Source organism: Sminthopsis crassicaudata, chromosome 2 (genome assembly GCF_048593235.1).
Source record: "Sminthopsis crassicaudata isolate SCR6 chromosome 2, ASM4859323v1, whole genome shotgun sequence".
Classification (NCBI taxonomy): domain Eukaryota; kingdom Metazoa; phylum Chordata; class Mammalia; order Dasyuromorphia; family Dasyuridae; genus Sminthopsis; species Sminthopsis crassicaudata.
The window spans coordinates 250,554,654-250,569,853 of NC_133618.1; the positions used below are offsets into that span (position 1 = coordinate 250,554,654).

The 15,200-nt window shown below is 33.1% G+C and overlaps 1 protein-coding gene across 1 annotated transcript in view; it reads left to right on the plus strand.

Moving 5' to 3' along the window:
- Nucleotides 1-6,791, plus strand: part of SS18L1 (SS18L1 subunit of BAF chromatin remodeling complex) — a 51,579-nt gene extending 44,788 nt beyond the window's left edge. The window contains exons 10-11 of the mRNA XM_074288753.1: nt 3,471-3,598; nt 5,653-6,791. Of these exons, the coding sequence (XP_074144854.1) occupies nt 3,471-3,598; nt 5,653-5,679 (155 nt within the window). The 3' untranslated portion in view covers nt 5,680-6,791. The remainder of the gene's footprint in view (nt 1-3,470; nt 3,599-5,652) is intronic.
- The last annotated feature ends 8,409 nt before the right edge of the window (nt 6,792-15,200 follow it).

The following is a 15,200-nucleotide window of genomic DNA, read 5'->3' on the forward strand; positions in this document are numbered from 1 at the left end:
GTGGTTTTAAATTTTAAATCCTATTTAACATATACTTTAACATATTTAACATGTATTAGACTACCTGCCATCTAGAGGAGAGGGTGGGGGGAAGGAGGGGAAAATTTGGAATAGTAGATTTTGCAAGGGTCAGTGTTGAAAAATTACCCATGCTTATGTTTTGTAAATAAAAAGCTATAATAATAATAAAAATTGTTAAGTCCGGGCTAGCTCCTCTGAAGGGCTCAGAATAAGTCCTTGCCCCACGTTGGGCATCAAATTGTAGTGTCCTGTTGTCTCTCAATTGTAATCCTTCTCTGGGAGGAGGTTTCTTTTTTGTAAATCCTTTTCTCTGTGAGCAGGTTTCTTGGGAGGCTTTTGGAGCGTCCAGCCAGAGGGGGGTAGAATCTCAAATCCTCTTTTTCCTGAATCCTGGCTCTGAATCTCCTCCAGTTTCCCTGAAGTTCTCCTGGGAAGTCTTGTCCTTAACCCAATCCAGACTGCTTCCTTCCAGACTCAATGTTGCCTCCTTTTATCCTCCTAGAGAATGGGCTTGTGGGTACTTCCAGGAGCTTGTGGGAACTCCTACAGCCACTGAACTTTCTCCTTTTAAAGGTGTAAACTCCTTTAAAGGGGTAAACTCCTTTTCAGAAGTCTAAAGGTGTAAACTATTTTTAAATGTGTAAACTAAAGGTGTGAACCCTGAGCTAGAGAATTGTTAAGTACAGACTTAGCACCTAGTAAGAACCTAATAAAAAAATAAATAAAATTTAAATCCTATTCTCAAATTCCATCCCCTTCACCAGCTTCCCAAATTTGCCTTACTTTTTTTTAAATAGTATTTTATTTTTCTAAATACATGCAGAGAGATAATTTTCAACATTCATCTTTGCAAAACCTTGTGTTTCAAATTTTTATTCTCTCCTCTCCCCTCTCCAAAACAGCAGGCAAATCAATAAAGATTAAATATGCAATTCTTCTAAATATATTTCCATATTTGTTATGTGGTGCAAGAAAAATCAGATAAAAAGTGAAAAAAAAAAAAAACATGAGAAAGAAAAAAAGAACAAGCAATCAAATAACAACAACAAAAACATGAAAATATTATGCTATGATCCACATTCAATCTCCATAGTTCTCTCTCTGGATATGGATGACACTTTCCAATCCAGATCTATTGAAATTGCCTTGAATCATCACATTGTTGAAAAAGAGTCAAGTCCATCACCACTGATCATCCCATAATTTTGTTGCTGGGTACAATGTTCTCTTGCTTCTGCTCACTTCAGTTAGCATCAGTTCATGGAAATCTTTCCATTGCTTTACTCTTTTGAAGGCTTTGCCATCCCTCAGCAGCAGTGATGGAGACACAAAGCGGTCTGTGCTTCTAAGGTTTTCACTTTTTTTTTTCTTTCTAATCTTCAGTAATGCTTTCCTTCTGATAGAATATTTTTGTAATTATACTAGTACCATAAATGGATAGTTAGTGAGCTGCTTTAACTAGTCCTGTGAGATTTGTGACTAGGTCTGTCATGTCTTATACCTTAGAAAGACAGTAGACCTCTTTGCTGCCATCAGACCAAGAAATAGCTGTCTCATCTGGGAGTTTTGCTTCATTATCCAAGCTTCTTCTCTTCCTTCTCTGACCTGTAATAGATGATTTGACAGCCAATAGTCCTGTAAAGAGACATCACCATTTCTTGAAAGATAAGCAGCTGCCTGCCTATCAGAGGGTTCAGTTCCCTATACTTTAGACAGTCTCATCTCTTAATTTCTAGTGTTCTTTGATCCTTCATAACATTACAGCTTTAGAACTGAAAGGATCCTTAGAGGAAATCAAGTTCAGCTTCTCATTTTGTAGAGAAAAGGAATGATGCCCAAGGAAATTAAGTAAGTAACTTACTCAAGGTCACTCATTTGATATATCTAAGGCAGGATTTGGAGCCAAGTCTTCCCAATTCTGAGTCTGGGACCTTACTGAGACAGCTGGATGATTCACCTGAGAGAATGCTAGTTGTAGAATCTGGAATCCGGAAGAGCTGACATCAAATCTGGCCTCTGACAATTCCTAGTTGTGTGACCCTAGGCAAATCATTTAACCTCTGTGTGTTTTCTCAGGTCTAAAATGGGATAATAACAGCACTTAATCAATTGAGATATTTTTGTAAAGCACTTATGGTTTTTGTTATTCAATTGTATCTGACTTCCTGTGACCCCATTTTAGGGTTTTTTTCCTTGAAAAAGATAATGAAATTTTTTCCATTTCCTTCTGCAATTCCTTTTACAGATAAGGAACTGTGAGGCAAATTGAATTAAGTGACTTGCTCTGGGTCACCCAGCTAGTAAGTGTCTGAGGCCAGATTTGAATTTCTAAAGATGAGTCTTCCTGACTCCAAGCCCACTGCACCACCTAGTTGTCCCCTTAGCATAGTGCCTAACATATCATCAATGCTATATAAATCCTTGTTTCCTTCCCTTCCTACCTCCACATCTACTATGACACATAACTGCCCCATTCTCCTTCCCTTTTTCTTCAGTGTCATATATTCTTTTAGGAATGACGGCCTCTTCCAGACACTTTTTTGCAAGAAAATGTTGAATCATTAATGGCTATTTTTGGACCAACCAAGCTATTCAAGTAGATGAATCCTTGTCAGTGTTCTATTGTCCTACTCACTTGTCTTATCTTGCTTTTTCCAGTGAATTCTCCACCAGATTGAATTGTCATCTTCTTGCTCTAAATGTCTTCACCCCAAGCTCATTGTTTGGTCTTCTTTTTTTTTTTTTTTTTAATTTTATTTATAAATTTTTTTGATAGTATATATGCATGAGTAATTTTTTTTATAACATTATCCCTTGTATTTATTTTTCCAAATTATCCCCTCCCTCCCTCTACTTCCTCCCCTAGATGACAGGCAATCCCATACATTTTACATGTGTTACAATATAACCTAGATACAATATATGTGTGTAAATACCATTTTCTTGTTGCACATTAAGTATTAGATTCCAAAGGTATAAGTAACCATTGTTTGGTCTTCTTGAAAATTTCAAAATCATCCAAACCTCCTTCTTCACTTTTCATTATTCTGCTTGAGGTCTGATAGTTGCTTTTCCTATAAAATAATAGAATCATTTCCCAGAATGATCACTGAGGTCACCTATGTTTTAGATAATGCAAACTAAGTACCTAAAAATAGGCTCAAATGTTTTTTTTATATTTATACTTTAAATATTTTTTTCAATATTGGTACATTATCTATCTGGATCTTAATGATATGCATTCCCTTAAATAACAGGAGAGTTTGAAATAATTTCTGGTATTATGGGGATGAAGACAATTTCCAAAATTGTAATATTGATTTCAGCATTTGTGGATTTAAAAAAATTAAATATATTCTCTATCAAGGATAAAGTTAACTTATATTTTATACATAAAGTGGCGGTGTAAAGTTTTTGTAATAATTCACCTTTCATGTTCTTTTTCTCAGGTCCTGCACAAGGAGCTTCATCACAGTATTCCAGCTACCAACAAGGACAGGGACAACAGTATGGAAGCTATAGAGCTTCTCAAACAGGACCATCTGCCCAACAACAGAGGCCTTATGGTTATGAACAGGCAAGTTTTTCTGAAATTTTCAAAGATAATTATCTCTTTTGGAAATTCTCACCCCCAGATAACCATACCATTAAGGTACCAGAAATAAAGTCAGGAAAACCTCGGTCCAAACATTAGAGGGATGAATCACAATAAGTCATTTATCCTATCAATGTTTTAGATAGCTTTTTTAAAATCTTAAAATGGAGTGACTACAACTGATAAATAGACTAATGTGTCCTTTTGCCACTAATCGTATATCCTTGACATTGAAAACTGTAGGTTTGGTTCTTCAAATACCCCAATAGTAGCTCTGATGGAATCATTGTTTTGGAATCCAAAAGGAACAATGAATTGTAACTCTGAATTGTGACTTAATATTTAAAACTGAGAACCTCTTGCAATAAGAAGAAATTTGCCCTTGACTGGCAATATGTAGACTAGTTATAGTAGAAAAACTATTCTAAAGTGCAAATAATTTGCATGTTACAAAATGGATAAAATGAATACACATGATTCACTTCAATTAATATTTATTCGCCAGCTATTTAGTATGGGAATCTGTGCTTGAAACCAGGGATATGAAGCTCCCCAAATAAAAATTCCAGCCTTTAAGGAACTTATGTTCTTTTTAAAATTACATTTTTTAAAATTAACAAGCATTTATTTTCTTCTCAAATGAAAAAAATAAAAACAAAACCTTTGTTATAAATATACGTATTCAATTAAAAAATACCCACATTGAGTTTATATTTCTAAATTTTTTATAGAATTATTACTAAAATTATATCAGAGTTGCACAAACTAATTTAGTAAGAGGAGGAATAAAAAGAAATAAATTTTAAGGTAATCAATCTATGTCTAACATCCTATAAGTATTAATTTAATCTGTGTTTAAGAATTATGATTTTAACGAACAAAAAGATGCATAAGAAAAAGTATAAGAAAGCTGTTTTAGGGTTCAAGGCTCAGTCTTAACTTTGTGTTCTATTAAGTTCAAATCTATTTCAGTTAGTCAGTAAACATTTATTAAGCACCTACTGTGTGCCAGATATTGTGTTAAAAATCCCCCAAAATGCAAAAGACAGTCCATATTTTCTGGGAGCTCATAGTCTAAAGGAGAAGACAACATGAAAGCAATTATATGCAAAAAAGACAAATACAGGATCAACTGAAGATAATCAACGGAGGGAAAGACTAGGATGGAGGCAGATTAGGAACTACTTCTTAGATGATGTTGGATTTTAGGTGGGATTTGAAGGAAGACAGAAAAGTCATGAGAATTCCAGGCTTGAGGAATGTCTCCTCACGTTTTACCAGGGAAATCAATCTCTAAAAGAATCACATCAAATAAATTCATAACACAATGATTTCCAAACCAGAATGTCAGCCCAATGATTAAGAAAAGCAAATTACAGGCTATCTATTCAGGCCTCCCCATCAGAACATTCCTCCTCCAGCTATAAAATTCCTGGGAAACCTGATTAATAATTAGAATGTGTTTGGTGAATATACAGTCTAGATAGGAATTGAATGATCATAAGGGATATTTTCATCAAGCTGTGATGGCTTGATAATTATTCTTCTCTACTAAACAGTTAATTGAATCATCTCACCAGGATACCATCTCCCTTATAGCCTGCAGAGAACACATTGGTAAATTCTTATTCTCCATCACCACCGGAGTTCTCTGTATGCTCTTGCCTTTTCTTATTTCAATATCTTTTCATAAGAGGCTATAATTTCCAAGGTTTGCAGTGATTATATTTTAGGCTGCCATTCTTCAGGTGATATTTCAACCTCATTGGTAACACGCCTCTAAACTATCTATAGAATGGATTATTTCTGGGAAGATTATTTTAATAGTTGATCTATGTAAATTATGTTCATTTTGGTTATCTTCAGTCAAATAGAATATTTCTTGCCTGACTTGGGTGTTCTTCATGCCCAGGATCTGGGAGTCCAGCTTAATTAAAGACATATAACCCTCTTATAACCAAAATATATAACCTTATTAACAAAAATAAAACATTATTAACCACAAAAATATAATCTTATTTAACATTCTCTTTCAGGGCCAGTACGGGAATTATCAGCAATAAGGGACAAGCTTCTTTGTTGGATTCATTTCAATACTATGTCCATCTTTGGAACTCGGTGTACAGAAGGTTTTGACTAATTGTAATATGTTGGTTATTCCTTAGCACAAAGCAGTGTCTGTATGTGAACAGTGTTCATTTCATGCCGGTGATGAAGCAGTGCACTATACTGGTAAAGAGACAATGCTTTAATGGTCTGATATATTTGGTGCTGTGTATAGTATTGTATGTTGCTACAATGCAACTTTTTTTTTTCTTTTTCTTTCTTCTTCTTCCCATTCTTGATGTTTCTAAATAGCTTTAGGGGTCATTTTATCATCAGAGTTTTTGTGCCCAGTTATGGGAAACATCTAGGATATCCTGCAATCCATGTATTTATAGAAATGGACCTTAGGTCTAATTTCTCTATCCATCCTAATGTAGGTTAGGAACTTCTGTTTAGCTGAATGCAATGCAGCTTGTCCGTGGCTTATGATTGCCTCTGAAATATATGCCTCTTAACTATACTACTTTAGAGGCAGAGGCATTCTTTGTGGTATGTCAATTTTCATGCTACACAATGAAAAAGAGAAATGTTTCATTTACTGGAAATATTATGAACAGTAGTTTCCAGTGCTTACTAATTACCCATGTCGCATTCTGGTTTAGTCTGTCCAACAAGGTCTACATTTTCGCATTAAAAGGTAAAGAGGGATCATTTATTAAAAATAATCTGACTCCACAGAGGTCTTAGTGGACAATATAGATTGAGGAGTATGTTATGAAGGGAAAAAAAGAGATACTTTTTGGGAATTGGTCCATTAGAAGTTAATATTGCTTTATTCTATGTTGATCTAATTAAACATTTCTGGCATTTGAATTTTTAATGTGCTAGATCTACATTTATAGATGCTTTTAAATATTAATGCCAAATTTTCCTGTCAAGTAGTTAGTTGATTCTTTGTATATTATTTCTTCCAAGGTAGTTCAGATCTCCAAACAAATTTTGTATTCTTAATTAAAGCTATATTTCTGGGCTAAATTTATTTTGCCCCTCTTTTCCTACAGGAACCTTGACTTAATTGAAATATAAATCAGGCAAAAAAAAAAAAAAAAAAAAAAAAAAAAGAAGAAATGTTCCTCTTTTGGCAATTCATATTTTACCGTGAACATATTGAAAAGTAGAAATCTGAAAATTTATATGGTGAATTGTAGCTAGCTTAGTTTCTAAGTGAAGAGATCCTGAAATCTGCATATACAATACAATACAATACTCATTTTGAACAATTTTATTAAAGAAAAAACTTGAATAAATTTCTAATATCATATATGTTTGAGTATGATCAAACTTTACTTGGATAATAAAATTTTTATTTAATAGGAAAATAAAAAGAACTAGGGAAAATACTTCAACTAAATACAATCTTTAGATTAGAACAAAATATAACCTGAAGGAAATATCATCTTTTTTATATTTATTAATTCTGGTGGAGATAGTCTTTTTTATTATTGTTACAAGTTTATATTTTGAAAACTCAAGAGTAGAAAAATAGATATATCAAGATATATACATTTGCTTTCTTCCCTTCAGATAACAGTGGATTGGGATCACAGAATTTTAGAGCTAGAAGGAACCTTTGATATTACCTAATCTAGCTCTTATTTTACAGATGGAGAAGCTGAGGGCCCAGTAAGAGAAATGATTTGCATTAGATCACACATGTAGTTAGTGGCAGAATAGGAAGTAGAAGTTAAGTCTTTTGACTTCCAGACCAGTGTTTTTCCAATTGTACTTCACTGCCTTTCAGCCAACTAATCAACAAATACGTCAGTTGATAAAATTGATCAACAAATAGTATTTGATCGCTTGGAATTATATGAAGAAATAAGGAAAGGATTGCTTTTTTCCAACCTGACTTTCATTCATCCTTGGTAGATCTGGAGGCAAAAAATAGTAGAGTTCTTAAAGCTCACACTTCCTTGACTCCTTTTCATTACACACACTAGATTTTCCACTAGTAGTACTTCTAGTTCTTCATTGTGTTATCTCTGCAGTGTAGGTTATACACAAAATATATAACTCAACTTTAGTATAAGTTGAGGTAATTTGTGAGTATAGACAATTTATATCAAGTAGATACCAGCTTTGAGAACTAAAGTACTCTATAAATCTTATGGCAGTGGTTTACTGAGTTTATTTCATTTTTGCTCTGGGGTTATCATATTAGCAGATCAGGTTACACATAAGCGCTTAGTCATTTAGTATCATATAACTTAGAGCTGGAAGATACTCCAAATCTGGTGTTCTTCCTCCTATACTATGCTTCCAGTCATTACAGCCCATAGCTGCTTCACAGTACTTAGAGATCCTTTTGGCGTGTGACCAATTTGGATTTTTTCAGCCATACTTATTGTCCATCTTTGCTGCCATTCCTATTGCTTCCATTTTACTTTTAAGGGCTTTCCATCACCTTATCCATTTCTTTCATGCTCATTAAATCTCAGAAAGGTAAAAGATCCCCAAGAATAATCTCCATCCAAAGTTGGGATCTAATTTTCAACTTCCTTGTCAGATTGTTAATCTAATACCTATCTGAACATTTCTTGGTACTGGGAATACATCACCTCAGATTTCCATCCATTTCTATCTTTAGTCAACTCTAGAAAGCTCTTCCTTTTTAGGTTGCTTTTTGTTTGACCTAATATTATCTGTACTAAATGTTACTTGAATTCTGCATTGCTGAATTAATAGTTTTTTGCTAAAAATGTTACAAGAAATTGAATTTAAGGGATCTATCCCTTGTGGTTTTGCCATTTCTTTCCCTTCATCACAATTGTTAAACAACTAATTTGAAAATTCCCATTGAAAAGATTTAAAGATTTAGATAGCAAAGAAGATGCAATTTATTTTGCTTCTTGCCAACATGGAAATATGCCTCTTATGTACATTTTTAAGTACTGAAAAATGCTTTTGAGAGAAAAGGACATTTTAAAAATACATTGCCACTACTGTACCAGTTTGAAATGTCTTACATTAAGAATTTCTTGAATGTTGTGTATATATTTAAAAGAGCACTTTGGAAAATAGTTTATACATTTATTTCCTAATTTATACATGATTTTTGGTGTTAATATTTCTAACTATTAATAACAAATGTTTATTTAATGTGTTGTCCATTTTTATGTATTTTTGTGGGAAGGAAAAGTAATGCCAGCAATTCTGACTTTTTCATCAATTGTATCACAACTTCTGTAATATTGAATGTTTAAAAAAGGCTTAGGCTAAAATGACTTGCTCGTGGAGTGTGTTGATGGTACTTTTTTTTTTAGGTAAACCAGTAACTAAAGACTAGTAAAGAAGGAGTTGGGGACTTTGGGAAATGGATGCCCATACTCACCCCTTATATTCTGACAGATCACAATAATGCATTTGAAAAAATGGTGGTGACAGTTTTCAGAATTGTTGAAAAAATGAGACTGGTATGCAAAGATCATCATGCATCGTAGTTTTGTGTTAATCAGTGTCTTTTGATGATATAACTTTAGAATATTACAAATAATATGAGGAATTCATTTCAAAAGCAATTGTTAAAGGTATCATGGTGAGAAAAGGCTTTCTAGAAATGTGAAGGAAGCCTTAGTATGTTTATATAGATGGAGACTAAGTGAACCTGTGATTTTGTCAGATATTTTATAGAGATGAGTCTATAGCATCCATTCATTATTGTAAAAAGAGGAAAAGTGTTCTCATTTTCATTTGAAAATTTGTTGCCATTACTACATTCCTGTTTATTGAACAAATCAGTTTAGTCTCTGTCAATTGTGAATACAGTACATTTTTCAGTAATCATCTTGATTGTTAGTTGTCTTTTTTTTCCCTGTCAGATTTGAGTTTGGTGTACAAATGGAGTTTATGCTTTTGATGTAACCTATTAATAAACTGGTTCTTCTAAAAATCATATTACTATTGCATTATGAACAAATAGATTCAATTTAACTCATAACATGTTCATCAAATGTTGACATTCATTAGCCATCTCCACCCACTTTTATTTGTTTGTAAGCAAACAATAATATTTTAATATAGTTAATAATACTAAAGTTTCACATTGTAAAACTGTTCATCATAATATCCAAATTATTAGAAAATTAGAAAACACTTTTAACAACTTAAATGTGGAAAACACCAGGAACACTAGAAGTAATAATCTGTACATGTCTAGATGTTAGAACAAATACCTTACATTGCATTTATTGTTTAGAATTTCCAAGGTTTGTTACACAAATGTTTTTAAATATTTAGATAAAAGATACTGAAACTACAATCTTAACAGGATAGTTTTTTTATAAAATCTACAGGCTATTTGATTTTTAACTGGGAGTATTTAATAGGTTGGTTATTTTTCCAGTTATTCAGTTTGATAAATATTAAGCATCTATTATATGTTTAACTCTGTACTAAGCACTGGCAGTACAAATAAGAAAAAGAAAGATAGTATCTGTCCTTAAAGAGCTTACAATCTAATGGGGGAAGACAATACACAAAAGAAAGGTGAAAAGGGGAGGGAGAAGGAGTGTGAGGACATCATATTCCATGGAGTTCAATATAAGCAGAGCTACAAATACTAAGGAGAGATTAAGCTGGAAAGTCCAGATAACTGACTGCTTTGGAAGGAATTTAGTGCTCTACCCTCCAGCCCTCCAGTCACAGGGGAGAGGAGGTGATAGAAATTGGGAAGGTAGTGGTGTGCCCAATTTAATTTGCTCTTTCTCTCTTATTGATGAAAGCATATATAAATACAAACTTTCCCTTAAAGACTACTTTGGCTAAATCCCAAAACTTTTTATATTTTGTCTCATTGTTTTCATCTTAAATGAAATTTTAAATTGTTCTGTGATTTGTTCTTTGATGTGACCATTCTTTAGGAAATGTTAGTTTGCAATTAATTTTGACTCTTTTCTTTAGTGGTCTTATGTTGAATATATTTTTATTGCATTATGGTAAGTAAAGGATGTGTTTAATATTTAAGTTCTGCATTTCTTTTTGACATTTTTATGCCCTAATGGTGTTTTTTGAAGGTGCTATAAACACATGAGTATTGTGTACTTTCTATTCCTATTCAATTATTTCCAGAGGTATACTATATCTAAATTTTCTAAAATTCTATTCAAGTTCTTTACTTTTTTTTGTTTTTGTTTTTTGTTTAAATTTATTTAGCTCTAAAAGGATAAATTTATATTCCCCACTATTATAATTTTTCTCTATGTCTTCCTATAATTAAGTTAATTTTCCCATTAAATATTTAGATATGTCAACTTTGGTGCAAATTTGTTTAGTACTGATATTTTTTATCTATGATAGTTTTCAGTTAACTGTAACATTCATGTTTATTTCTTTTAATTACTGGGGTGGGGGCGGGGTTGATGTTACTCTTAGGTCTTACTACCCCTACTTTAATACTTTACTTGAAAGATAACAGATTTTGCTCCAGTCCCTTATTTTAATTCTTTGTGCATCTTTTTGTTTTGATGTTTTTGGTAAACAACATAATGTTAGATACTATTTTCTAATCCATTCTGCTAATTCCATTTTATGAGTGAATTCATTTCATTTACGATTATAATTGTTATTTACACACATTTCTCTATCCTTTTCTTTTATACTTTTTCTTCTCTTTGTTTCCTAACTGTTCTTTATATAGATGAGGAACATGATGAAAGAGGAGGGAGTAGTCTGGATTTAGTGTAATCTGTGGCCATTTGCTCCTCTTCAATTTCCATCACCCAGAACCCAATAAATTCTTATCCTTTCTTTCTTCTATTTTAATCCTCTTTTCAACATCTGTTCTCCTTTAGTTTTTTTTTTTAAGACTAAATCCTTCCTTACTTATTCTATACTTCCTCTTGTTCATCTCTTTACCTTCTCCCTGTTTCCCCTGTTGAGTAAAATGTATTTGTATACACAATTTTGTGTATATTCTTCCTTCCTTTAACCAGTTCAGATAAGAGTTAAATCCTACTGTAGTCTTCTCCCCCACCCATTTCTCCATTTTTGTGTAGATAATTTTCATTCATGTGAGATAATTTTCTTCATCCTTCCTCTCCCTCACCCTTGGCCATAATGTGTTTTTCTTTTCTTCAGTTTCTATTTTTTTTAAACCATCCAATATAATAGAACCATTCTCAAGACCTCTAATTATACTCCCTCTGTGGTCCCTGATGATGATATAATTATAAAGGAATATGCATATTATCTCTATATATTAGAATATAAAATTTATCCTTGTTTAATTCTCTGAGATTCTTTGCTCACGTCTAGCTTTTTGTTTCTCTTCATGTGTTTCTATTTCAAAGTTTCTGTCTTTTCTTTAGGAATACTTAGAAGTCTTCTATTTCTTTAAAGATTCATTCCCCTCCATAGGATTACAGACACTTTTACTGGGTAAGATATTTTGGTTGCAAGCCTGCATATCTTTTGTCTTCTGTAATATTGCATTCTAAAATCTCTCCATTCATTTATAGGGATGGCTACTATATCATGCATGATCCTGACTGTGATTCTTTGGTACTTAAATTCTTTCTCTATTATTACTTGCAGTATTTTTTTTTCTTTGACTTGGAGCTGTGGGTTTGAGCTATAATCTTCCTGGGAAATTTGGTTTTGAGGTTTCTATCAGGAGCTGACCAGTTGATTATTTCTATTTCTACTTTGCCTCTGGTTATGAGATCTGGGAAGTTTTCATGGAATCTGGTATCTAGATTCTTTTTTGGTCATGGCTTTCAGGTAGTTCAGTGACTCTTAAATTATTTTCCCTCATTTTATTTTTCAAATCAGTTGTTTTTGCTGAGTTACTTTTTGCTTTCTCATATTTTTTCCAGTGTTTTGAGTTTTTCTTAACATTTCTTGTTGTCACATGAAGTTATTATCTTTTATTTGTTCTCTAATAATTTTCAGAGAGTTTGTAGCTTGGGCAAGGTTTTGTACCTCTTCTGCCAGACTGTTAATTGCCTAATTCTTTCTACAAAACCCCTAATTTCTTTTCCATTTTTCTCCTCTAAACTTTTTCATTTATAAAAATATTTTTAAATGGAAAAAAATTCTTGCTTCATCTCTTCTAGAAATTCAGATTGAATTTGTGCCAAGTTATGTTTTTCTTTAAGGTTTTCTTTATAGATGTTTTGGTATCACTTTCTTCTTCTGGAGCTGATTATTGATTGTTCCTATCACCAGAAAAGTTCTTTATGGTGGATTTTTTTTTTTTTTTGCTCATTCGTCCAATCTTCTTCCTGATTTTGCATTTTATATTAAGACCAGAGTCTGAACACTGCTGGATCTGGGTCAAAATTTTGTCCCCTTGTATACTTTTGCTGCTTTCTTGGGGATATTAAGTGTAGTATTTACTCTAGGCTCTCAGGCTGGGGACCTATACATTTGTGATGCTTACAAAGTGTTCTGATCCAGGGCAAAGTTTAAACTTGGCAAGTTCCTTATGTGGGTTTGAGTCTGCATAACATCCTATTGGCTTGCCCTTCTTTGGAAGTTAACTGAAGACTGCTGTTGGACTCAAACATTAGTAACCAGGTTTACTGTGACTATTGCAACCTCTTCTTTGATCTGAAATAAACTGCCCTGATTATTGTTACAGGTTTCACAACAGACAGGAGATTGAAACTGAGACACTACTCAGGTCCTGGGGTCAGAGTCGCAGAAAATACTATTTTTTTCTGAACTTGTTCTTTACTCCCTACACAGTTTAGCACCTGTAGCCTTCCTCACCCTGGACCACCCCTATGCATATGTCCCCATCTCAATCTGCCTTGCAATTGTGACCTGGAAATTTACAGAGCTGCCAGCTGTACCCCATCCTACAGCCTACACAAAAATAGGGTTCCCCTGTATGGATCTTGGATCTCTTCTTTCCCTGGTGCACAACTTCAGTCTTCTTTTATTTCCTGTCTACTCGAATGTTCCTCATGGCACTTGTCACATCTTGTCTTCCAAATTCACATGCCTTCTCTCTTTATTGATTTGTGCTAGAAATATGACTATAATTTTTTTCTTAGATTTCTTGGCCAGGACTTGGTCTGAAACATTTTCTAAATCTTTGTTGGAGGTTATTTAAAAGCACAGGATGAATGGAAAGCATTTGCCGTCAATGATTACTATGCTATAAAGGATGTAAAAGACTTATCATGGACACACATAACACCCCCCCCAAAAAAAAACCCAAAAAAAACCAGCTGGTCATGTAGTCAGAGGAACTTATAGCAGATTACATCCCAAGTTTTATATTTATATTCATAAGATATTTAAAAACATAGCAAAATGACTAAAGAATTAACAGCAAAATCAGAACGATTTGGATTTGAGTCCTGTGTCTGATAATGGCTATAATAACTCTCGGTTTTTGTTTGGAGAACTTGACTGTATCTCTTCCTGCTACTTTGTCATCCTGTCTCTACTACATCCTAATTTATTCACAGGAACCACAGAAACTACCTTAATTTTTTCTATAATCTATATGCACTTTCATAGAAATTTGCCAAATATGTACTTCTATAAACATGAATGCCAATAGGGGAATTGATTTTTTTGGTATTTGTTGCCCTCATGAAACAAAGCCCAATGAGGAAAACAAAACACAAATATTGTTGGAAATAATATGCAGGATTACCAAATAAGTGTGTTAGGTGGTGAACAAAGTGCTATATAAAGTCCACTAAGGAAGAGGCCTTACAAATTTATAGCAACCCTAAAAAATGTCTTCATGTAGGAGGTGACATCTGAGTTGAGTTTTCAAAGATAATCAAGATCCAACTAAGTGGTACAATAGCTAGAATGCTAGACTTGAAGTCAGAAAGACTGAGTTTATATTTTGCTAAGAAACTAGCTATGAGATCTGAATAAGTGATCTAACCTTTCTCTCAAGTTCAGTTTTTATCATGCTTAAAGTTGAAATAATAATAGCACCTACTTTATGTTAAGCATTGTACAAATTTTAAAGTAGGCATATAAATCAATAGTGATTGATGATTTCTACATTACTTTGGGAGGGTGGTGGCAGTAATAATATTATCTGAGAGACGAAAAAAACCCTGATATTATGTAATTTTAAATCACGGAATACCATAATTCTAAAAGAAGCAAAAGCTTAGGTGACCCAAAGAGCAATAGAAAGCATAAAGTGAATGTGCAGCATTTTCTACTAATGACTAGCATTCAATAAAGGATATAAAAGACTTCAACACAGATGTTTTTACTATATCACTTTAGTAAATGCCTTTTCTAAAAGCTAATTTAGCCTACTAGTTGAGTATTTATGGAAAGTATATTGATAGGAGCTTGTCAATTATAGTGAATTAGAGAATATAGTAAATATATATTGTGAATTATATATAGAATATATTCTACCCATAGAATAGCCTTCGAACCTAAGGCATCAGTTACCTTCTGGAGACTCAACCCCCCAAATACAAGTTGAAGAAGTAACATTGAGGGAGTATTACAAATATAACCTGGGCATGAAAAGAAATTCAATTCAATT